This window comes from Diabrotica virgifera, chromosome 9 (genome assembly GCF_917563875.1).
Source record: "Diabrotica virgifera virgifera chromosome 9, PGI_DIABVI_V3a".
In the NCBI taxonomy this organism is placed as follows: domain Eukaryota; kingdom Metazoa; phylum Arthropoda; class Insecta; order Coleoptera; family Chrysomelidae; genus Diabrotica; species Diabrotica virgifera.
In genome coordinates, this window is record NC_065451.1 from 211,614,634 (window position 1) to 211,640,793 (window position 26,160).

The window sequence follows — 26,160 nt, forward strand, 5'->3', positions numbered from 1 at the left end:
CTTCCTGCACTCTCCGATTTAACCAGAGCATTATGCAGCTGCTGCATTTTCGTGTTGCAAATAAATTGAAAATGTTTATACATTTTTAATTCATTTACTCTTTTGTAGGAGTATTAAGGAATCTTTCTTGTTGGAACTTTTACCACGCTGAGCAGATGAGTTGTGAATTATTTAAAATTCTCTCTTCTTAATTTCCTCGGCATCCTGTATGATTTATAATTTTTGAAAATCTCAGGAGGTGTAACCAAAGAAAGTATTCCACCTGTTGTCAATTTGTTGGTATGGGAACGATATTTATTGTCGTTTTCTGTGCTATTTCGATTGATAACTTACTTTGTCCTTTAGATTTATTTTTTTTTGTTTTAGACGAAAACACAAAAACCAGCCCCACTAACAAAACGACGATTCATCCCCAAAAAGACTGCATGTGACCTCAACCAACTTTGTACGAATTCCACGGCATATCCGAAGCTTGCAATAAAAAGACTGCTAAAAAGAAACAAAAAACAATTCGGGTACCTGGCAGGATCTGTGATCGCGCCAGCATTTGACTTTACCAGTGATCTTCTAAGAGCTCCAGAAGTTGAAGAAAACATGTGTAGAACGAAGAAGATATCGATGACACCGAAAGTGGCTTTCGATATTAAGAAGAACAGGAAGTTTATTGTAAATGTCGAAGATTTTCAGCAGATTATCACATACGAGACTTGCATGTAAGTTATGTGATGAACAATTTATTTTATTTTTAAAATTTTCATTTCAAACTCAATCCATTCTTCATTATTCACTGCAATACCCATGTTTTCGATCGGGGACCGTTCATTTATACTGTGGTTCGCCGGAGCGGCGATTGGGTGGAGGTTGGCGCAAAGATTTTTCAATAAGTTCAGTAAGTTTTAACGTTTGATAAGAGAGGGCTTTGCTAATAGTTTAATTTTTTTGTTATATTGGTACATTCTTCATATAATGGCATGTGAAGCTTCATTTCAATCTGTCAATTCATTCTTTTGCTTTTTCTTTTTAGGGTGCCTGTCCGTTCCGAACGTTGGCGATCATTCTGGCTATGATGATTTCGTTGGTTGCTGTACGGAATAGTTGTCTTGAGGTCTTTCTATACCATGCTCTCAGGTTAGCAAGCCAGGAGATTCTTCTTCGACCTGGGCGGGTCTCTTTTCTTCAATTTTACCTTGCAAAATGCATTGGAGCAACTCGTATCTGCCTTGATTTCTCATTATATGTCCCAAGTACTGTAGCTTACGGCCCTTTACGATGTTGACCAAATCTGCGGTTGTGGTTATCCTCCATAGTACTTCTTCATGGGTGTCTGTACAACCATAGCTCAGAAGCTTGAAGTTTCGATAGAGTTTCCGCTTTCAATGTCCACGTTTCTACTCCGTATAGAAGCACTGAGTACATATAACATTTAAGGAGCCTTATTTGTATTTATAGGGTGAGGTTATGGCTCTTGAACACGGAGCTCATAGTCAAGAATGTACTTTTTGCCTTTCCGATGCGATATCTAATCTCTTGGGTATTGTCCGACAACTCATTGATTATAGTTTCTAAGTAGTTGTATTGTGAGACGCGTTCAATTCTCATTTGGTCCATATGCAGATTTGCTGAAGTTATGTTTTCCTTACTGATGATCATTAGCTTGGTTTTGCTTGTGTTTATATCCAGTCCATATGTTCTACTTGTTTCCCTTATTTTGTTCATTAAGTTTTGCAGCCCTTCTATGGTATTGGAAAACACTATTGTATTATCTGCATACCACAGGTTACTAAGCTTGACTCCATATATTGAGATGCCTTCATCAATATCTTTTAAAGCCTCGTCAAAAATGTGCTCTGACTCAGAGCCTCCGAGTACATATTGAATATCAGCGGTGAAATTATGCACCCCTGTCTCACCCTCCTTGAGATTTTGACCTTATCTGTATATTCTCCATTTATTCGGAGCACAACTGATTGATTCCAATACAGGTTAGCTATTATTTAGATTTCTTCCGTCAATCCCTGTCCTCTTCAGCACTTCCATCATTTGTCCATGCCTGACTCTATCGAAAGCCTTCTTGTAGTCAATCAGGCATGCAAAAACATCACAGCTGACATCTCTACATTTCTGAAACAACACCTGCACGCTAAATAAAGCCTCCCTCGTACCAACGGCGTTCACAAATCCAAATTGATTGGGCGCAATTTGTTCTTCGCATTGTCGGTAAATTCTTTTGTGGTTGATTTTTGAAAACAGCTTTAGCAGATGACTCATTAGGCTTATGGTGCTATAGTCTTCACAAATTTTTCCTCCTGGTTTTTTTTGCAATGGTACGAGCTCAGATTTGAGCCACTCTGCTGGTATTTTTAATGCATTATACAGGGTGTAACAAAAATACAGGTCATAAATTTAATCACATATTCCATAAATAGTTTGGTTGAACCTAACTTACCTCAGTACAAATGTGCATATAAAAAAAGTTACAACCCTTTGAAGTTACAAAATGAAAATCGATTTTTTCAAATATATCGAAAACTATTAGATTATTTTTATTGAAAATGGACATGTGGTATTCTTCTGGCAGTAGCATCTTAAGAAAAAATTATAGTGAAATTTGGACACCCCATAAAAATTTTATGGGGGTTTTGTTCCTTTAACCCCCCCTCCCCCCCAAACTTTTGTGTACGTTCCAATTAAATTATTATTGTAGTACCATTAGTTAAACACCATGTTTTTAACACTTTTTTGGCTCTTAGTACTTTTTCGAAAAGTCAGTTTTTATCAAGATATTTTGAATTTGTCAAATCCACCACATATTTGTATATGGTTAAGTGCGATTATGGAGCATAATAATATGAAAATTTATGTATGATTTACATTTATAGGTATATTTTGAACCATATGAAAAAAGAAGCCACATCTCGATAAAAGGTGCCTTCTCGAAAAATACAAAGATGCAAAAAAGTTTTAAAAACACTATGTTTAACTAATGGCACCGCAGTAATATTTTAATTGGAACGTACACAAACATTTGGGGGGTTTAAAAGAACATAACCCTCATAAAAATTGTATGTAAACATATTAAAAAATAAGCCTCAACTCGATAAAAACTGCCTTATCGAAAAAATACTAAGAGGCAAAAAAGTTTTAAGAATATTGAATTTAACTAATGGTACCACAATAATAATTTAATTGAGACGTACACAAAAGTTGGGGGGGGGGGGGGGGTTAAGGGAACAAAACCCCCATACAATTTTTATGGGGTGCACAAATTTCACTATAATTTTTCTTTAATATGTTCCTGCCATAAGAATGCCACATCTCTAATAAATCTCTAATAAATAGAAAATCTCTATAATAGTTTTCGATACATTCGAAAAAATCGATTTTCATTTTGTAACTCCAAAGGGCTGTAACTTTTTGAAGTTATACTTCTTTAGGCGCGATTGAGAGTAAAATTTCATAATACTGCGCGCATGCGCACACAGACAGTATGACATTTAGTTGCTAAATCTTTCAAGTTATGTACAGTCTGTCTAATTTACTTACCGTTGCACTTCATTATCTATGCCAGAGATCTAAGTTGACATAGTTGCCAAAGCATAAAAAAATCCTGAATCCATTTTAAATCAAATAGATCACATAATTATTGTAAACGTGGATTATACAACAAAACAAATTAATATTCAATGTAAATAAATAAAAACTTAAGAAATAGAGAACAAGAATTAAGTTATAATCTTTTAAGATTTGTAGTGCAAGCGTTTTTGCACTGCATTGTTAATAATTATTAAAAAACGGCTCCGAACTCTTGGGAGAAGTCGATAGGTTTCTTTGTATATGTCTACAATAACAGCTAAAAAAGTTGTCAGATACCTGGATTATTCCAAGTCGTGATAAAATTAGGTGAAATTTATATTTTTATAGTAGAGGATCCTTTTATAGTAAAGTAAATAATAAAAACAGTAAATATAATAAAACAGATAACTACTTATAGTAAAGAATATAAACAAATATGAAGTGTCATCACCGCAACTGTCAAATAAATGTTACCAATTTATTCTAAAATGTCACCTTCGTTCGATTACATTTGCAGTGTATTCCGAACAAATGTGCTTCATAAAAACGCTTTATAATCCATTTATACAAATTAAATGAAACATATTATTGTGTATTTCTTTAGGTTAACATTAATAGAAATCTTTAAATATTATTTCTACGTGTATATAATAAAATATGCCTAGTGGCTGTAATTCCAGTGTACTCGGCAAAATGATTCTAAAAAAGAACACACCTACCGCCAAATATTTCGTGTAGGTATCATGCGACGTCACAGGCTATGACGCAGATGACGTGCAACGGTTAGTAAATTAGACGAAGTATATAAATATATCAGTGCAAGAAAAGGTGCGAAAAGAATATATTAGTGTTTTTAGTAAATATATTTATTATAATTTTTGTGTCTTTGGATTTGTCTTCCTCAGGAGTAAGATGAGTATTATTAAAACATTTTATTGTATATTTATTATACTTCACCTTGTCTGTTTGTTACCGTGTCATTAGGTAATTGTCATTAGGTATGTCCGAACCAATACATACACAGTCCTCGTAGCGTATTTGGTATAGCATTCGGCCAGAGATCGAGAGGTCTTGAGTTCGAATCCGGAGCAATCCTATACTTTTTTTTTTATTTTTTTGAAAGCGGTAAACACAAAATTAGTTTGGTGTTTAAAAAAATTAAAACAAACTATTTAAAGTATATTTATTTTTAAGAAATCATATAATAGAAGTATAACTTCTTACGTACGTACAAAGTACACACACATTCTTTTTTTTATGTGCATATTTGTACTAAGGTAAGTTAGGTTCATTCGAACTATTTTGGTCCCCGAATATATGATTTAATTTATGACCTGTATTTTTGTTACACTCTGTATATGTCATTAAATATTTCAGCTATTATTTTTATTTGTTCTGCATCTAATAGCTTTAGCAGTTTTGCAGGAATTTCATCAAGTCCCGGTGCCTTTCCATCCTTCGTTTGTATGATTATTTGTTTATTTTCTTTAAAAGCTATTTAGTATCGACGTGCTAGTCTTTTTACCAATGGAAAAAATCAAATACCTATAGTGGTAGTGCAGTGATTGAATGTTTATTTTTGGAAGGTTTAAAGGTAGTGAAGTGATTGAATTTTTATTTTTGGAAAGTTTAAAAGCAAAGTAAATTTATGAACGAATGTTGAACGTGTATAAGGACTCTTCGCCTTCAATTAGTACAGTAGAAAGGTGAGTGGCTGAATTTAAACGTGGTCGTACCGTACAAGCCTTGAAGACGATCTACGTCAAGGATGTCCAAAAACTGCAACAACACCAGAAATCGTAGAAAAAATAACGGTTATCGTATTGGAGATTCATCCAGTGACTGAGATAGATTTAACCCTAGGTATCTCATTGGGTAGTGTAAGCAATATTTTGGCTGAAATATTGGGTTTTAAAAAACTGTGTTCACAATGGGTACCACATTCGTTAATAAATGGAACAAAAACACATTCAAATGCGACTTTCTCAGCAATATTTAGAGCGTTTTCGAAAGAATAAAGCGGATTTTGTTTGTCGATTCACGATTCATCACAATGGATGAGACTTCGGTCTATCACCATCATCCTGAATCAAAGCAAGAGGCTAAAGAGTAGTGTGAACCTGGTTCTTTGGCTTCAAAACGAGTCCGTGTCTATAAATCGACTATAAGAAAGTGTTAACGTAAGTTTTTTGGGAAGCGAAAGAATTTTTTTTTGTGAATTACTTGCAAACTGGTAAAACAATAGATTCTAAAGAATATTGTAATCAGAGCCGGATTTAATGCAGTGGGGGGCCCCTGGGCAGAATTGTTGTGTGCCCATACCTTCTACCATTAAAACAATGTTGTTATAACTATGGTATACAGCCAACTACAGGGTTTTCCCTTTTAGAAATTAAAAAATATATATTGATCTACTTTTATAAATATATTTTTAAATAATAAAAAAATACAAAAGCTTTATCTTGTTACAGTAAAATATTCAAAATAAACATAGTAAAATACAGTGCGTCCATAAAGTAACGCATAAATTCATTATTTCGTAAACTGGAGATATTAAGGAAAAATCCCGAAACAGGTCGATTTTTATTTTTAAATTCCGATTTTTTGGCATATATATCATACTAGTGACGTCATCCATCTGGGCATGATGACGTAATCGATGATTTTTTTAAATGAGAATGGGGGTCATATGATAGCTCATTTGAAAGGGTATTCAATTCTCTATTCACTAATATAAACATTAACATATTTATTTATACAAAGTGTTCAAAAAAACATTTTTTTAATTAAAATAATTAAGACAAAAAAAAAGAATGTATGCAATTTATTTAATTTAACATACGTTTTACTGTTGTCAGAAAACAGGAAAAAAAATTTTGTTTGGCAAATAAATATTGTTTTTCGCTTAAATTCAATGTTGAAGCTGCCACCCACCTGTCTCTTGGTAGTTTGAACATTTCGTTTAAACGAAAATCAATGTTTATTTGTCAAATACATTTTTTTTCTTAGTAAAATGCATTTTGATTTAAACTAAATTACATATATTCTTCTTTTTGTGTCACTTATTTTAATTAAAAACATGTTTTTTGAACACCCTGTATAAATAACTATGTTAATGTTTATATTATTGGATAGAGAATTAAATACCCTTTCAAATGAGCTATCACATGAACCCTGTTCCCATTTAAAAAAAATCATCGATTACGTCATCACGCCCAGATGGATGACGTCACGAGGATGATATATATGGCAAAAAATCGTAATTTAAAAATAAAAATCGACCTGTTTCGGAATTTTTCCTTAAAGTCGCCGGTTTACGAAATAACGAATTTATGCGTTATTTTATGGACGCACTGTATACCTATGGTTAAAGTCCGGGTACTTTTCGAGATTTTTTAATTGAAAATTCCTTGATTATGTCGGACATGTCTAGTTGCTTTAAGACATCGTGTTCAATGGTCCTTATAGAGAGATGATTCAAACGCTCTTAGCCCATCATAGACCGAAGTCGATTTTTAATTAACTTAAATTTTGAGAATGATCTCTCTCCACTATAGTTAGCTAGAATCAGAACTAAATAAAAACGAAGTGTCACCACAACGCATCATTCACATTCTTTTCTCTTAGCAGTCGGCACATTTGAAGTTCTTTACTTATATTTGATGAGCCGATTTCCCCTTTAGATGCATTGAAAATTCATCTAAAGGGGTAAACCCCACCTAGGTTTCCATCTAAATCATTGCTATAAATGTCGGTCACATTTAATGAGTGAGCTCCAATTTCATTGGGAGTTAAGTTTTCTAAATAATGTTTCATATGCAGACAGCCTCTGGCTTAAATGATGAAGTGATCTATAATAACGATAAAATTTTTGATTCCTAAATTTCTCAGATGTTGTCATTTCAGTTTCTGAAATATTCCTTAAAAGAAAAAAAATCTTTAAGTGATCTAAGTGTCACCACTCCTGAATTAAGGTCAATATTAGCATCTTGGAGAATACGACTTGTGCTGTTTGTCCTCTCTATGTTTTCATTCCAAAATATTGCAAATACATATTCCTGTTTCCAGTAAACACATAACACATTTGATTATAAAAACCATTTGCACGGCTACGAGTTTCAAATTGTTGCTCATCGTCTTCTAAAATTTTGGATCTTCTTCTTCTTTTGCCCTTTAATTCGTCCAATTTTCAACATAGGTTTCCCCCAGTTTCCTCCATTCGCTTCTGTTTGGTGCTTTCTGTTTCCAGTGCGTTCCTCCTATCTTTTTAATGTCGTCTCCCCATCTCATCTGGGGTCGTCCTCTTGCTCTCTTTCCTGTCCATGGTCTCCATTGTTGTATCGTGCTATTCCACCTATTGTCCGTTTGTCTAGCGTTATGACCTGCGAAGCTCCACTTTAGCCTGGCTATATGTTGGCCTGCGTCTTTGACTTTTGTTCTATTTCTGACCCAGTTGTTTTGCTTTTTGTCTGTCAATTTTACTCCTAACATTGCTCTCTCCATGGCTCTTTGTGTCTTCATTATTTTATCCATGTTTGCCTTGGTCAAGGTCCATGTTTGGCATGCGTATGTGAGAATTGGGAGTATGCACTGGTCAAACACTCTTTTTTTTAAGTATTCTTGTATTTTTTTATTCTTTAGGACCCATTTTAATTTTACAAATCCTGCCCAGGCCAATCTGACCCTTCTTTTTACCTCCGCTGTTTGGTTATCCAAAAATTTTGGATAATGCTCCTTTAATCTGATAAACCTTTAACTAGTGATTTTGCGGCGTCACTTCTAGATAACCGTCTAGTAGTATTTACTCTTCTAGTAACAATTTCTGCCGAGGTCGGCGTTGTTCTCGCTTAAAGACGCCGCTTTTAAACATTCGATTAACACGTTGTATCTATATGCAAAGGAAGTAAACAATACATAATATAGTTCATATTGTCCTTTCAATAAATCAAAGAATGCTATGGCAACAGGACAACACTTAGCTGCAGCTTTTGCAACTAAATTTAGAGAGTGGGCGGCACACGGAATCCACAACGCCAAGCTATTATGTTATCTTATTTTAGCCTGAACACCATTATATTTTCCACTCATAACTGACACGTTGTCGTAGTACTGTCCCCTGTACTTTTTCAAATCGATATCATCTTCTTGCAAGAATGCCATTAGAGAATTAAATATATCTTCTGCTTTATGACCGTGATTTGGCAAAATATGAGAAACCTTTCAACAGGAGTGAAACCTTCCATGTAACGAATTATCACAGTTAATTGATTGACAAAAATTATTATATGTGAATAATGTGCTATTTTTTTTAACTTTGGGGCTTTGTAGGGGCCCCAGGAATGTGGGAGCCCCGGGCAGCTGCCCAGTCTGCCACCCCTTAAATCCGGCCCTGATTGTAATCTTTAAAACCAGTTGAAGGAAAAAATTCGCGAAAAAAGACCCACTTTGCATTAACATGTCATGACTTGTCAATGTGTCATGACTTTAACCATTTTGACAATGGCTAAAATCCATGAATTTAAGTTTGAATTTATTAGTTCGAATTTTTATCAAACCAACAAATTGTTTCCCTCTATAAGACGGACGAGTACATAGAAAACGAACTCTGTCATACATAAGTCTTCTTTATTCGCGGTGTGCAAGTACTTGGAAAGGGAAACGAGGAACGACCCTGCGCGAGTCGCGGAGAAATATTGCAACTATCTTAAATAATTCATATTGTCAATTGAAATTGTCAAATTGACGTATATTTCATACCTTCTGTCAATGAAGCAGAAAAATTATATATTGCTCCACAATATTGATATGATATGCAATTATTATATAAAGCTAAATTTAATTAATTGTATTTTGCTTGCAGTACTGCATTTTAATAACTAATTTTATTTACTACATACAATTGTTGATGTTTTCATAACATAATCTGAATCTTATTTTTTCTTCTTATTATTTTTTTGGACTATGGCCTTGACAATTATCCAGTAACCAGGACTAATATAATTGGCCAATATAATTAAAAGTGCGAATAATAGTACAGAGCGTAGAAATAGGGGTCGCTTTGCCGAACTTGCACGGTCCCAATAATATAAGTCTCAGATTTGTGTAATAGCTATTTGTTTTTTTATTAAATTTAATGAAAAGACTGGCGTGTGAAACATCTGCTCGAATCTAGTGAGAGTTTTCGGTGATGATTTATTTTTACAAACCTGATAAAATTAAAACGACATAGAAGCAAGTATGTACGTATGAATTTAAAAAATCAATTCATCATTATTAAAACTATACCTAAAACTTTTCTCGAATCGCCAATTAGAAATTTGTAATATATTATAATATTAGTTTTCGGCTCATTAATTCGCATAGAAATGAATCGTTTCACTTCAATTAAATTACCAGAGGAAATAGAAATAATCTTAACGAAACAACACTTGAGAAGAACATGGTCCACTCAAAACATACCAATCCAATAATTAAGATGCTTGATGGTTTTTGTTAATTATTATGAAGCGCTACATTCTATTTTAGTTTTCTTTGTCTTTACGTTCACACATGATAGAATCTTTTTTCTTTTTTAGTCAAGTCAATGACCATTTTGTACCGACATTTGACATACTTAACCTAAACTTCAAAGTTGACACACTGCCGTAGAGTACTGTTACCCTGGGGGATGCCACCTCTTCTTATCCTTCTTCTTCTTGACTGGCTTTACAACTCGGGGTGAGTCTTCACCTCTCCACTATAGCCCTGCATCTTCTATGATCTTGCGCTTCCATTTCTCATTGTTGTATCTCAATCCTAGATAAATCGGCTTCAACAGCATCCTTCCTCTTTTTCTTTTTTTTTTGGGATGGACTACTGATCTACCGTCTGGTCTCTCAAAAGACACTGCTTTCCTCTGATCTTACCACATGACCTGCCACTCTTATCTGGTTAGCTTTTATATGTCTGACAATGTTTTCAATACCACACATCATCATTCTCTTTGCCTTATCCCTATACGGGATCGGCTTCCCTAATTGCATTTCTCCACACAATTCTATCTTGGGTCATATCAATATTAATCCCCTTTACCAACATGTCCTGCCTAATCGTCCCCCCACGTCTTCTTTGGTCTTCCTCTCCTACTTCTTCCAGGAATCTGCACTTCAGCTATTCTTCGTATTGGGTGATTAGCGTTTCGACGTTGAACATGACCAAACCATTTCAACCTATGCTCTCTCATTTTGGCATCAATTGGTGCCACATCTAGTCTTTTCCTAATATACTCATTTTAAATTTTATCCTTTTTTGTCACTCCACTCATTCATCTAAGCATTCTCATTTCCGCCACATGCATTTGTTGTTCCTCTTTCTTTTTCATTGCCCAACATTCAGTTCCGTACATCACAGCCGGTCTTATGGCTGTTTTATGGAGTTTTTCCTCCAACTTCATTGGAATTTTCCTGTCACACAGCACACCACTCGCTTCCTTCCACTTCATCCTTCCAACCCTAATTCTACTGCACGCATTTCCATCTATTTCTCCATTACTCTGTAATACCGATCCCAGTTACTTAAAACTATTATTTTTTCCAATCAGCTCACCATCCAAAAATACCATTTTATTTGTAGTAACTCCATCTTTAAATGAAAATTGCAAATACTCTATCTTTGTCCTACTAAGTTTTAAACTTTTTCCTCCAGAGCTTGTCTCCACTGTTTCAGTTTTTGCTCTAAGTCTCTTTCACTATTTCCTACTAACACGACATCATCAGCATACATTAAGCACCATGGAATGTTACCATGTAGTTTCGCTGTTATCTGGTCCAAAAGTAATGAGAATAAATACGGACTAAGCACAGAGCCTTGGTGCAATCCTACTTTCACATGAAATTTATCAGTCTCTCCCACACCTGTCCTAACACTAGTCGTTACTCCCTCATACATATTCCTCACAATCTTTACATATTCACTAGGGACTCCTTTTTTATTGAGTGGCCACCACAGAATCTCTCGAGAAACTCTATCATATGCTTTCTCAAGATCAATGAATACCATATGAGCGTTTGTTTCTTTACTCCTGTATTTTTCCATCAACTGCCTTATAATGAAAATTGCATCTGTTGTTGATCTGCCCTGCATAAAGCCAAATTGATTCTCGGATATTTCGGTCTCTTCACGTATCCGTCTATCAATTACTCAATATTTTCGTGGTGTGGCTAAGCAGTTTTATAGCACTGTAGTTTGTACATTGTTGTATATCTCCCTTGTTTTTGTAGACAGGTACTAGTATACTGCTTCTCCATTCGTCTGGCATTTGTCCAACTTCCATAATTCTATTAAATAGACCTGCTAGCCACCTTGTTCCTGTCTCTCCCAATGCTCTCCATACTTCCCCAGGAATATCATCTGGTTTTCAATACGTACCACACAGTGTCACTAATTCAGCATTACGGCGTCTTCTCTCTCACTCCTGTCAATGTATCTCTTTGGGGGCCAAATATCATGCTCAGAACCTTCCTTTCAAATACCAGTAGTTTATTTAGTGCCTGCTGATGTAGAGTCCATATCTTACCTCCATATGTAATAACTTGGCAAATAATTTAGATTGTCCTTTTATTAGCTTAGATCTTAATTCTAGAAGGACCAAGGAGGGTTAAAAAGTATCCACAACATTGCATTACATCCGATTTTCTAAATACCTTTGTTCCTAAAAATATCAAATAATTAGTAGTTGTCGGCGTACTACTGCCCTATTAGATGGCATAATTAGCATTTCTATAATTTAATTTACTTCCTCATACTTTTATAAAAACTTGACAGTGGACAATAAATAATCCCCTTGAATACCTTCAACACCATCGCAAAATGGAAAGGGACGATATCATTCATGTGTCAAATTAGCAAAATCTAAAAGAAAAAAGGCCAATAAGTGGGCAAAAACAACCATAGTTTGTTCAAGATGCAAGTATGTATGCGGTAAGCACAGCAAGAAGTCAAAAATGTTTCTGTATCCTACGATGGTGCCAATTCAACTGAAGCCGATGACTCCGGGTAAATTATAAATTCGTATCTTTTAATTGTTCCATTAACGTCTAGGAATAATATAAAAGTGTTATTTTTAAATTAGTTTAAATAAAGAAGCACGTTTTTGATTAATTTATGTGTGGACATTTATTGACCCTCCTTGGTTTCCCTCCCTCGCTGTTTCTACTAAAAGGTTGGTAGTACGAGGGTTAATAATGATGATATGGAGTATAATGCACCGTTCCTCGCGGCTATCCTTGCTGAGGAAGCAATGGACATGGTTTATTCTTCGCGTAGATATTGTTTGAGTAACTGGTACTATCTGCTCATTAACACTTCAATCTGTTTCAAATTCAAGACATCCATTATGAAGTGATTCAAAAACGATTTACTTTAAATAATTAGTTTCTCTTTGACATTCAAAGAGTAAACGCTCGTTTGTGTTTGCACTGTCTCCCAAGACTAGTGGTAAAGCTACTAAAAAAAGTAGGAAAAGCCCAGAAGAATATTTCAAAAGCCCATAAGAAGAAGCGAAAGAGAAAGGAAAGTAATGCTATATACGTTTATAAAATACTGAATCAGAGTACTGACTACAGAGAAAAAGTTGGACTAAGATGGGGTAAAGTCAAAAACAAAGAGCAAGAAATAGAAGAGAATGGAAGAAACTGTCATAGAATAAACAAGAAAGAAGATGCGTTTACCTGACCAAGTCAGCAACCTTATACTTTTGGCAAAGAATCGCATAAGCGACCAATACTACAGCAGGAATGATATAACTACAAGAGAGGGGAAGAGAAAGAGATAGAGAGAAAAAAAAGAGAGAGAACGATAGAAAGAAAGAAATAGAAAGAGAGAGATAAAAAGGAAGAAATAGAAAGAGAGAGAGAGAGACAGGGAGATAGAGAAAGAGAGAGAGAAACCAGAGTACTGCAAGAACCAATCCACAGAAACTTTCTTTTCACTCAATGTATTGTGATGCATGCTGTAACTCGTATTTGTTAGGTACCTACTATTCATAAAACATTTTATTTGTATATTTAACATTGCATCGTTCGCAAGTGGCATTTAATATTATTTACATTTACTATCTTTATTGGGAATTACCCACAATTTGATCTCAGTACCGGTTAAGAATTACCTGTATAATAACGTAATAAAATACGTTATGTTGTTATTATTTTTGTTGTCAATACAAAGTAAAAAACACATTTTATCAAAGGACTTCAGAAAAAATATGGAAGCAATTTATTAAAATGGTTATTTCATAATTTCGATATTTAATGAAAGTGAAATTAAAGAACCAATAAAATATTTTGATTAACAAACAAACACACTTGGGACTACTTTCATTTTTTTTTATAAAAAATGAATTCGTATTTTAAATCTTCGTTTTTTCTTTTTACTATACAATTTCATGTATGTAAAATAGCTAAATAAAAAATATATAGACAGTATTTTCAATGAATGTAAAATATACGCGTAATATTTTATATCTAAGCAGTTTCTGGTCTCGTTCAGAGAGTAGAATTAATAAGCCTTGTGCATATGAGCGTTAAGAATAATTTCTATTTTATTTTTCATTTCGTTTTTTATCAACAAAAATAACCAAAGGCATAAAAAAGAAAAATAACAACAGCTTTCAGAACAAACAATCACTTAAGTAAATAAATGCAACAAGAGACAAAAGAAGAGAGCACTTAAACAGCTGTGTAAACAAGCTTATTATGTGATGACTGCCCAAAAACTTACATCGGACAAATTGGTAGAACTTTTAACAAACGTATAGCAGAACATAAACGGGCTTTCAACATTAGAAAAACAGATTCTACATACGCAAATACACCCTTATAGATGATATTAATTCTTTTAATGACCAATTTTAAATTCTCAATATTCAAAATAAAGGCCTTTATTTCTTAGAATATATGGAAATTAATAAAATAAAAAATACTGATCATCATCATCATTCTCTTTGCCTTATCCCTATGCGGGGTCGGCTTCCCTAATTGCATTTCTCCACACAATTCTGTCTTGGGTCATATCAATGTTAATCCCCTTTACCAACATGTCCTGCCTTATCGCCTCCCCCCAGGTCTTCTTTGGTCTTCCTCTCCTACTCCTTCCAGGAATCTGCACTTCAGCTATTCTTCGTATTGGGTGATTAACGTCTCGACGTTGAACATGACCGAACCATCTTAACCTATGCTCTCTCATTTTGGCATCATTTGGTGCCACACCTAGACTTCCCCTAATATACTCATTTCTAATTTTATCCTTCTTTGTCACTCCACTCATCCATCTAAGCATTCTCATTTCCGCCACATGCATTCGTTGTTCCTCTTTCTTTTTCACTGCCCAACATTCAGTTCCGTACATCATAGCCGGTCTTATGGCTGTTTTATAGAATTTTCCCTTCAGCTTCATTGGAATTTTTCTGTCACACAACACACCACTCGCTTCTTTCCACTTCATCCATCCAGCCCTAATTCTACTGCATGCATCTCCATCTATTTCTCCATTACTCTGTAATACCGATCCTAGGTACTTAAAACTATTGCTTTTCACAATCATTTCACCATCCAAAGATACCATTTTATTTGTAGTAGCTCCATCTTTAAATGAACATTCCAAATACTCTGTTTTTGTCCTACTAAGTTTTAAACCTTTTTCCTCCAGAGCTTGTCTCCACTGTTCCAGTTTTTGTTCTAAGTCTCTTTCACTATTTCCTACTAACACGACATCATCAGCATACATTAAGCACCATGGAATGTTACCCTGTAGTTTCGCTGTTATCTGGTCCAAAACTAATGAGAATAAATACGGACTAAGCACAGAGCCTTGGTGCAATCCTACTTTCACATGAAATTTATCAGTCTCTCCCACACCTGTCCTAACACTAGTCGTTACTCCCTCATACATATCCCTCACCATCTTTACATATTCACCAGGGACTCCTTTCTTATTGAGTGCCCACCACAGAATCTCTCGAGGAACTCTATCATATGCTTTCTCAAGATCAATGAATACCATATGAGCGTTTGTTTCTTTACTCCTGTATTTTTCCATCAACTGCCTTATAATGAAAATTGCATCTGTTGTTGATCTACCCTGCATAAAGCCAAATTGATTCTCGGATATTTCGGTCTCTTCACGTATCCGTCTGTCAATTACTCTTTCCCATATTTTCATGGTGTGGCTAAGCAGTTTTATAGCCCTGTAGTTTGTACATTGTTGTATATCTCCCTTGTTTTTGTAAACAGGTACCAGTATACTGCTTCTCCATTCGTCTGGCATTTGTCCGACTTCCATAATTCTATTAAATAGACCTGCTAGCCACCTTGTTCCTGTCTCTCCCAATGCTCTCCATACTTCCCCAGGAATATCATCTGGTCCTACCGCTTTTCCTTTCTTTATTTTTTGAAGCGCTTGAGCCACTTCCTCGTTGGTTATTTTGGTGACCATTGCTGCTACTGTCTCCGTTGACTCTACAGGCTGTCTGTCAAATTCTTCATTTAATAAGCTGTCAAAGTACTTTCTCCATCTCTTTTTGACTTCCCTTTCGTGAACTAGTATTTTATTATTTTCATCTCGGATACATCTAATCTGATTAAAATCTTTTGCTTTCCTTGCTCTCTGTTTGGCTATTTTATATATCTTCGTTTCGCCTTCCCTGGTATCAAGTTGATCATATAGGTTTGAATACGCTTCTGCTTTGGCTTTTGCTACTGCTACTTTCGCTTCCTTTTTCGCCACCATATAGTTTTGAAGATCTGTGTCGGATCTGGTTTCTTGCCACTTTTTATATAATTTTCTCTTCTCTTTTATTTTTCCTTGTACTTCGTTTGACCACCACCAAGTCTCTTTATCCTCAAACTTTTTTCCTGACGTTTTCCCAAGTATTTCAATAGCAGTCTCTCTAATACTACTGGCCATTTTTCTCCAAATTGTATTAGGGCTTCCTTTCATGTTCCGACATATTTTTCCTACTATTCTTCTCCTGAATAGACCTTCTTTCTCATCTTTCAGCAGCCACCATTTGATTTTTTGTGGTCCTCTCCGATATTTTTGTTCTGATAAAATAAAAAATACTGATATAATTGTAAATGGCCAATTTGGGACAAATAGCTCTCCTCTCCTCAACTATTCATTTAAAGCCAATATAAAGCGTAGAGATACATTACTTGCGAAAGGCACGCTGCCAAAACAGCTGTAGTGACGATAAATTATAATAAATTTTGTGGAAATGTTGAAAACAAAAGTTTTCAGTGTTTGTTTTCAGTGTTTTATTGTTAGATAAAATTAACTTTAAAGTCCTGATGGAAAAACTCAAAACGAAATAGATTTTATTATCACTGACAAAAAAGACACAGTTAAAGACATTACGGTTCTAAACAGATTTGTTACCAGTAGCGATCATAGAATGGTACGAGGTAAAATAGAAATAAGCTTAAAGAAGGAGAGGTATAAGATGCTTAGAAAGAAGAACAAATCAAAACCATGGATGAAACCATCAGATGTAGATAGTTTTCAGCAATGTATTTCAGACATACTTAGCAGTCCTGAAGCAGAAAGTATTAGGTTTGTTCTAGCATCAGTTTCAAACGGTTTGAAACCATCAGCGAATAGCGGACCAGCGCGAGTAGAGGAGGTAACACTGGTGACTGCATTATGTTCTCTCACTGACCAACTGTTTGCTGACGGTTTCTGACTAGTTTGACTGTTTGCTAGAACAAACCTAATATAAACGACTTAAATAATAAATTAACAAATGCCTTACTGGAAAGTCAAAACAAATTCTGTCCTACAACTCAAAAAAAAGAGAAGATCAGCCAAAATACCAGGCAACTAATGCAGAAAAGAAGAGAAATGAAAAGCGACACATAAACTAAAGCTAACGAACTACAAAAATTAAATGAAGAAATATCCAAAGCTATTAGACAAGACACTCGAAAATACAACCAAGAACAAATCGAACCTACCATTGAGAACAATAGAAGTATGAAATTATTGAGAAGAAGACTAAGAACGGGGACAAGGTAGATAATAAAGATTAAAGATAGAAATGGTCATCTTACAACCAACAGAGGGGAAACCCTTAAAATAGTTGAAGACTTCTACAAATTGCTGTACACAAGCCAACACAAAGTTAATAGCAAAGAAGATCAAGTACCAGAAATATTAACAAGGAAAAAGGGCATTGTCAACCAAGCATCAGAACTGGTACCGGAAATTACAATAGACGAAATAAAACTAGCCCTAAGAAAAGCTGAGAATAACAAATCTCCAGGCGAAGATTGTGTAGTTACTGATGCAATGAAAGTCGGAGACACTTGTCTTCTTAAGAAAATAAAAAAACCTTTTTATGTGCCTTTTAGATAGTAATATACCCGACAAATGGCACAATGCTGAAGTAATTCTATTGTACAAAAAGGAGATCCCCATGAATTAGAAAATTACAGACCTATAAGCCTTCTTAGTCACTTATACAAACTCCTTACAAGAATAGTAACGAATCGTCTTGAGAAAAAACTTGATTTCTACCAGCCAATAGAGCAAGCAGGATTTCGTACCGGATTTGGAACAAATGATCACCTACAGAGCATTAAAACGGTAATAGAAAAGACTATCGAATACAATCGACCACTCGTTTTGGCTTTTGTAGATTTCTATAAAGCCTTTGACACGGTAGAATTTGACAAAATTCTGGAAGCACTACAAGCATGCCGCATTGACTACCGATACACAAGGTTAATTTACAATACATATAAGAATGCAACTATGTCGGTGAAACTACATAAAAACACGGACCATATCCCAATCGGCAGAGGAGTCTGACAGGGCGATACCTTATCGCCTAAACTGTTTACCGCAGTACTAGAATATGCTTGTAAAAAACTTAACTGGGAAGAGCGAGGCCTGAATATTGACGGTAGAAGACTAACAAATTTGAAATTCGCAGACGACATAGTTTTATTCTCTGACAACCTCAAGGAGATATGTACAATGCTACATGAACTTCAGTTAGTGTGTACCAGTGTAGGTCTTAAAATAAACATCTCAAAAACAAAATTCATGACAAACCTAGTACCTAGCGGAAATATCAATATTGGAGACAACGAAGTAGAGCTAGTGGAAAAATACATATACCTTGGACACGAAATAAAGATCACAAGAGACAACCAAACATGCGAACTACGAAGAAGAATAAACCTAGCATGGGCAGACTATGGAAAACTCAAAGACATCTTTAAAAGCCAAGTCAAACCATGTCAAGAAATTGGATGCAAAGTGCTCAAAATAGAGCACAATGGATAAAAATTAGGGAGGCGTATGTCCAGCAGTGGACGCAAAGGGCTGGATGATGATGATGATGAAAATTAATTTCCATCAAGTAACGGTCGAATCCATCACATTTAAAAATCATCTCATAATAAACGTTAAAGCTCTTATTATCAGCGCGAAATCTCATTTTTGAATAAAAAATGAAAGTTGATAATATATGAGATAAAACATTTATACTGTTTTATGTAATTTGTATCTTATTTTATATCTTAATGCAGGTTTCACTTTTTTACAAGATTACAAAATATTTTTTTAATATTCCTATTTATGAATAATATTGCAACTCCATTGCATTTAAATTGTATATTATTAATTTTTTTGTAGACATATGTCACTCTATCACTATAGACATATCTTGATTGTCTAGGTGCAGCTTACTTCATGTACAGGGTCATCAAAAAAAATCATAATTGAGATGGAGCATAAAACCGCATAGGTACATAGTTTAAATATATAATTGAAATATACAGGGTGTCCAGAAACTCTACAAACAAACGAAGACAGGATCCTCAGATACTTTTAAGACAATATAACCCGATTCCTCTAGTCCGAAAATGCTTCCTAAAGGACCTAGAGCTATTTGAAGATGGCGTCTGGTAATTAGTTTTTCTTAAATATCTCCAGAACGCGTCTATTTAGGAAAACTAAAATTGATACACATATTTATCTTCCAGAGATAAATCGATTCCATCCATTGCAAATTTCTAGTACCAGTCATAGGCGTCAGTTTTGGGTAGGGCAACAGTTATATTATCGCATAACTTCTTTGTTTTCAATTTCTAAGCATTGTTGAGTCTAGATTATTAAAACGTAAAGTATTATAGTACTAAAAGGTACCCTTATTTTAAGTCGATAGGATACACCGTTTTCTATAAAAATCGATGTAGTTTTTTGAACATCAAAAAAAATTTCAAAAAAAACTAACTAGAAAAACGAAAACTGGTACGTTTATTTATATTCCAGATATTAATCGATTTCATTAATTGCGAATTTCTGGTACCGCTCATATGCGTCAGTTTTGGGTAGGTCAACGGATATTTTATCGCATACCTTTTTTGTCTTCAAATTTTTAAGAATTTTTGACACAAAATTATTAAATTATGAGGTATTCTAATACCAAAAGTTGCTCTTGGTTTAAGTTGGTAAAATTCATCGCTTTTTTTTTGAAAACATTTTTCAATTTTTTTTCAAACTCAGGAAACCAAAAATTTTCAAATCGATTTTTCTAGAAAACGATGTCTCCCACTGACTTAAAGCAATAGTACCTTTTAGTACTAGAATACCTCACAATTTAATAATCCAGTATCAAAAATCCTTAAAAGTTAAAGACAAAAAGTTATGCGATAAAATAACCGTTGCCCCACCCAAAACGGACGCCTATGACTGATACTAGAAATTCACAATGGATGGAATCGATTTATCTCTGGAAGATAAATATGTGTACCAATTTTAGTTTGGCTAACTAGAAGCGTTCTGGAGGTATTTAAGAAAAACTAATTCCAAGACGCCATCTTCAAAGAGCTCTAGCTCCCTTAGGAAGCATTTTAGGACTAGGTGAATTTGGTTAAATTGTCTTAAAATTATCTAAGGAATCTCCTGTCTTCATTTGTCGATTTGTCGGTAGAGTTTCTGGACACCCTGTATAACGCAGAAGAGGACCACTACATGGTGATAGCAAAATATAACAAGGACAAAATAATATAGAGGTTTAGAAGAACAAACAAAAAATAAATTAAAATGAAGAAGAGACCAAAACAAATAATATCCAGGAAAATTTGAATCAAATAAAAAATAAAAAATTACAAACTGCAGAGAACTGAGGGGGAGAGAGAGCAGAACGAGCAATAAATAATGGTACAGTCAAGAATCTGAGGAAGCTAGAAAGCGAAATAATGAAGCGACGCTCATAATATGTTATGGAATGCTTGTTTTCTTGTTTCCTGTTGCCTAATAATATCATGCCTAACTGGCATGATATTGTTTCTAATATAACCAAAAATTGCTCCTACAATTTCTGTATTTACTCCAAATTTGACCAAAACTTGATAAAGATCAGAGGGAGTCAAATCGGGCATAAATAAAGGGAGGATGTTGCACGTATGAAGGAGTATAAGCCACTCATTAATATTTGTACTTCTGATCCGTTTTTCGCGGGGAATCTTTGTTTTTTTGTTCTCCGCCGGCTTTCTTCACAAGTTGTGTGATTTCGCCCGATTGGTGATTAAGGTCCATTTCTTTCCATTTTCCATTGTTGTTCTTAAATTCGGTATCTTCATTCTGTTGACATCTCCTCTGGCCTGCTCTTCCCATCTGTACTTTGGTCTCCCTCTAAGTCTTGTATTTGTAGTTTTCCACTTTAATATTTTCTGTATTATTGTTTCTTCTTCTCGTCTTAGTACATGCCCAAGCCATTTAAACATTTGGCTCTTTAAATATCTGACTATATCTTCTCCATTTATCTGATTATTTACCTCGTTGTTAAATATTTGTCTAAACCTCCCTTGGATTTTTTTAGTCCAATAATTCTTTTAAGGAACTTCCTTCCTTTCTATAATGCTTAGCTTCTCTTCTTCTCTTTTAGTCAGGCACATTGTTTCTGCTGTCTTAGTTATGGTAGATCTAATTGCTGTTCTATAATATATTTTCATTTTTACATATTAATGTTAAAATTATAATAAATAAATATATACAGTGCTAGTCAAAAGTCCGTACCCCCCCTCGTAACTTTTGACCGGTTATACTTATAATAGTGAAATTTGGAGGAAGGAAATGAACGGACGTAGGCTTCTTAACTAGTCATGACAGGTGACGTAAAAGTGACAGATGACTTTACAGCGCCACTGTGACAGATAATTTTAAATGGTACCCCATGGTAAGCGATACCTCGTTTGATAGGTATTGAAAATACCCATTCAGCTATACTAATTTTGTTTGAGTTTAAGCTCATTTGGATGAATAAATGAAATAATAAAAAATTGTAGTTTCGCATTTAATTAATAAAAATTCAAACCTCCGCCTATGGTTACTTGTCAAAAAGGTTGACGATGACGTAAAAACTACTAGAGAGCTGAAAAATGTCAACTTTTTTGACAAAATAACCATGGGCGGACATTTGAATTTTTAATAATTAAATGCGAAATTACAAAGTTATATTTATTTCATTTATTCACCAAAATCAAAATTAACTTAAACCCAAAAAAATTAGTACGATTGAATAGATATTTTCAATACCTTTCAAATGAGGTGTCACTTGCCATAAGGTCCCATTTAAAATTATCTGTCACAGTGGCGCTGTAAAGCCATCTGTCACTATTACGTCACCTGTCATGACTAGTTAAAAAGCGTACGTCCTTTTATTTCCTCCCTCCAAATTTCACTATTATATGTATAACCGTTCAAAAGATACGAGGGGGGGTACGGACTTTTGACTAGCACTGTAGATAGAAAGTATCTAAGCCTAAGGTTTTGTTTTTATCGTATTCCTATGAGAATTCGAGAACCTGGTCAAGTTTGGAGTGCTCAAGATAAATAAATAAAATTAAACAACTTTATAGTGGAAACTGTTGGCTGAAAAATACTCTACAAAATAGCTATGACGTTATTTTATTGTGAAATGAACGAAAAAAAAAGTTATAACCTCCAAAAGGAAAGTTCTTACAAAATTTTCTCTTATTTTTGTTTATAACTTTTTTGTTGGTCACTTTACGATAAAAAGTGATAGACATAAAATTGTAGCAAATTTAATTTGCTACATTTTACGTGTAATTAAATTTTCAGTGGGGCTGCTAGTTTAGGAGATACAGCGCGAAAGCCCTTTGCACCTCTTTTTCCAAGATGGCGGCCGGGGGACAAGGGCCTCAACCCCAAAAACTTGAACTTAAACTTCTACTGAACCCCCCTACACATTAAAAAAATAAAATTGACTCCTCTAAGAAATGCAACCCTAAATATAACATTTCAATGGACTATTTAGTGTTTTTGCTGATATGTCTGTCTTTTATTAGTTTTTGGTATTTCCAATAAGCTCTATTGCCTGGTTTTATTCTTTCAGTTATCTCTGCGAACCTGACATTTGAGCTGTCTATTGTTACACCTAGATACTGAAATCTCTCTACTTTTTGGGAATGTACATTCTACTTCTTCTTCCTACTCCTTCTTTTATTAGGACTATGTCCTGTTTCTTCTATTACAGTCTCTGCTGCGATGCAAAGCTCCAGCTCTCATACCATGCATCGTTTTTTGGGTCTTCCTATGGGTCGCTTGGTGTTGGGCTTCTGTGCTTTCGTCCATTTCGCCATATTTTCAGGGTCAATCCGATCTATGTGGTCTCTTCACATGCGTCGTGGTGCTCTTGTCCATCTCACTACGTCTTGAACACCTAGCTCTCTCAATGTGTCTTCGTTTCGTATCCTATCTCTGAGTTTCATAACTCTTATGAATCTTAGGGTTTTAATCTCTGTTGTTTTCATTATTTGTTTGGTCTTTGTTGTCTCGGCCCTTGTCTCAGCTGCGTATGTCAGTACGGGTCTAACACATGTCTTATAAATGCGGACTTTGCTTTCGGGGCTCATATATTCATTCCGCCAGATGATATCTCTCAGGAAACCAGATATTCTCGCTGCTTTCGTTGTCTGCTGTTTTGTTTCTTGCCACATACGCATGTCGCTAGATATTTCCACACCCAAGTATCTACAATCCATTACTTGTTCGATTATATGGTCGTACATTCCTAATTTACATCTAATTGGGTTCTTGGATACTACCATCGATTGGCTTTTCTCTGTTGATAGTCTCAGGTTATACTTTTCGGCGGTTTTTTTTAATTTTTGTAGTAGTCGTTGCAAATCAGCTTCGTTTTCGGCTATTAATATGGCATCATCTGCGTAGCAAAGTATTCTCATGGTTCGGTTACCCATTCTGTATCGGAATGTTGTTTATGTTACAATTATGTCAATAATATCATTAAAATTTCTATGAACATAGTAAAAGTCAACACGGGTTCTGGATATTTTCCCATGAAAAATCCCATAAGAAATCGCTAAGGTCCATTCTGGTCATTTTTGACTCTTTTTGTGGTGGAGGCGCGGCTGCTCGTCGGATCGTGACGTGTGAGGTCGCTGCAGAGGGTAGCAGAGGGCAACAGAGGGTAGCAGAGCGTCCAACATTACCCACAGCATCTCTCTGCTACCCTGTGTTGCCCTCTGCTACCCTCTGCTGCGACCTCACACGTCACGATCCGACAGCAGTCGCGCCTCCACCACAAAAAGAGTCAAAAATGACCAGAATGGACCTTAGCGATTTCTTATGGGATTTTTCATGGGAAAATATCCAGAACCCGTGTTGCCCTTTTACTGAATATTATTATTAATAAATTTCTTCTTTTTTAGAGATCTTGGAGAATCCTGTTTTGGAAACAGCGCCATTCCCAACGACTTCGAGACACTTTGTAAGCAAGCTTACACTGTTGTCAGATTGCTAAGCGTAACACACACCGGTAAACTAGAATACAGTTATTTTCCAGTTCCCAGCACGTGCGTGTGTTCGTACAGAAAACTTAATGATTATGGTTAGGACAAACGACTTGATTGTGTCTTTAACACCGTGCTCAATTCGCTCTCTTCTGTGTTCTCTTCGATATTAGAGAGCTGACAAATTTGGTTTAGAACTATATATGTGACATTTTTTAAGTGATACAAAACTCTTTATTTATTTTAGTTATAAGTTTGCAGTATTATTAAAATAAAATCTGTACATTCTTCTTTTTATTATAAAGACCTCCGCCACCAAATAAAGGCGTCAACACTAAAATTGTGGTACAATTGTACAGAAATATTTGAAACTGCGAAGGTCACTCAGGTAGCAAATCAAGGAGAGTGAACAAGGAGAGCGTTGGCGCAAAGAAAAAATATACATTTACAATGCATGTGGATGAAATTAGTGGTTTTCGACATTGCCAGATAAAATCGTCGACTAGTTGTTAATTTAGAATACATTTCATACAATCCTGTGAAATTATACACAATGTTTTAGAAGAGAAAGAAGAAGGAAATTTTACTGTGAAACTGGTAACAAATGAAAATCCGAAAAACTTTTGAAACCCAATTGATCTGACAACGCCGCGTAACCAAAGTTTTCGATCGGTCTGACCTTGGCGGTTTCAGATATTGATGTCAACTTGTACTGTGTACATCAACTTAGCGACACCTATTCTTCCATTCAATAATTTAGCTTGACGAAGAATTTACGAAAGTAATGTCTAGCTTCAGAAACAAAGGATGGAGCAAGTTTACAATAGGGCATGTATGCCAATGGCGAACTATTGTAAAGACGAGAAAAGCTAGAATTACAACCCTATGTTAGTCAAGTAAGTACTATTTATAATAATCTTTTCATTTCTAATCCCGTATATATCGTCTTTTATTTTCCTTAGACCTATTTATTATTATTCCCAAAACGACCATCAAATTCTTCTCCAAATACCTTCCAGTCATCACAGACATTTGTAGAAAAGATGGAATCCAACATTACTGAAAACATCAGGGAGCAGATCTAACACCTGTCGCGCAATTCAGTATGAAATTAAAATATTCGAATATTTTGTGGATTCTTTTTTTTTTTTCGATTATGCCTTTATTCTTTGATAATTTATATTTCATCCATCAAACCACTTTCATCTATCCATAACATACATATAAATTACTGATATCATCATCCACACACATCCACATTATCTAAATTTTCATCTATATACAACCCACCCCCATAATTCTACATGACTATTTTCACCCCATCTATTCAATCTGCCATTACCATAACATGTAACACTCATCGATATTAAACCAAATGAAAAGTCTTATTTTTCTTTCAGGGTCCCGTTCATGTTCCATTCTCATTATTTCCTCATAGACATCTTATATTCAATCCTCTCCTCCCCCTACTGTCAACTACATCTTATGACGGTTTGGTTTCAAACCCTTAGGGATCCGGGCAGCCTGCGGGGTCCTTGGGAATTAGTCGCCTAAATCTGAGCTTGTTTTTTAAAGATAATATATATCCCCCTAGATTATTTAAGACATTTTTACACTTCATAGTCACCCCTAGTGTGACCTCTTTTTAAACTTACACAAATTCCAACAGCTACCAATAAGTTAAATAAATTCGATACTTTAAATCAACACAAAATTTCTTTTCTAAATCCTGGGTCTATTGACAATAGGGTTTGATATTACTGATTTTAGT

General features: G+C 34.9%; 1 protein-coding gene across 1 annotated transcript in view; it reads left to right on the top strand.

Annotated features, from left to right (window-relative positions):
• LOC114326108 (uncharacterized) overlaps positions 1 to 24,672 on the top strand; it is a 28,380-nt gene extending 3,708 nt beyond the window's left edge. Inside the window, exons 2-3 of the mRNA XM_028274339.2 lie at positions 367 to 713; positions 24,309 to 24,672. Of these exons, the coding sequence (XP_028130140.2) occupies positions 367 to 713; positions 24,309 to 24,492 (531 nt within the window). The 3' untranslated portion in view covers positions 24,493 to 24,672. The remainder of the gene's footprint in view (positions 1 to 366; positions 714 to 24,308) is intronic.
• The last annotated feature ends 1,488 nt before the right edge of the window (positions 24,673 to 26,160 follow it).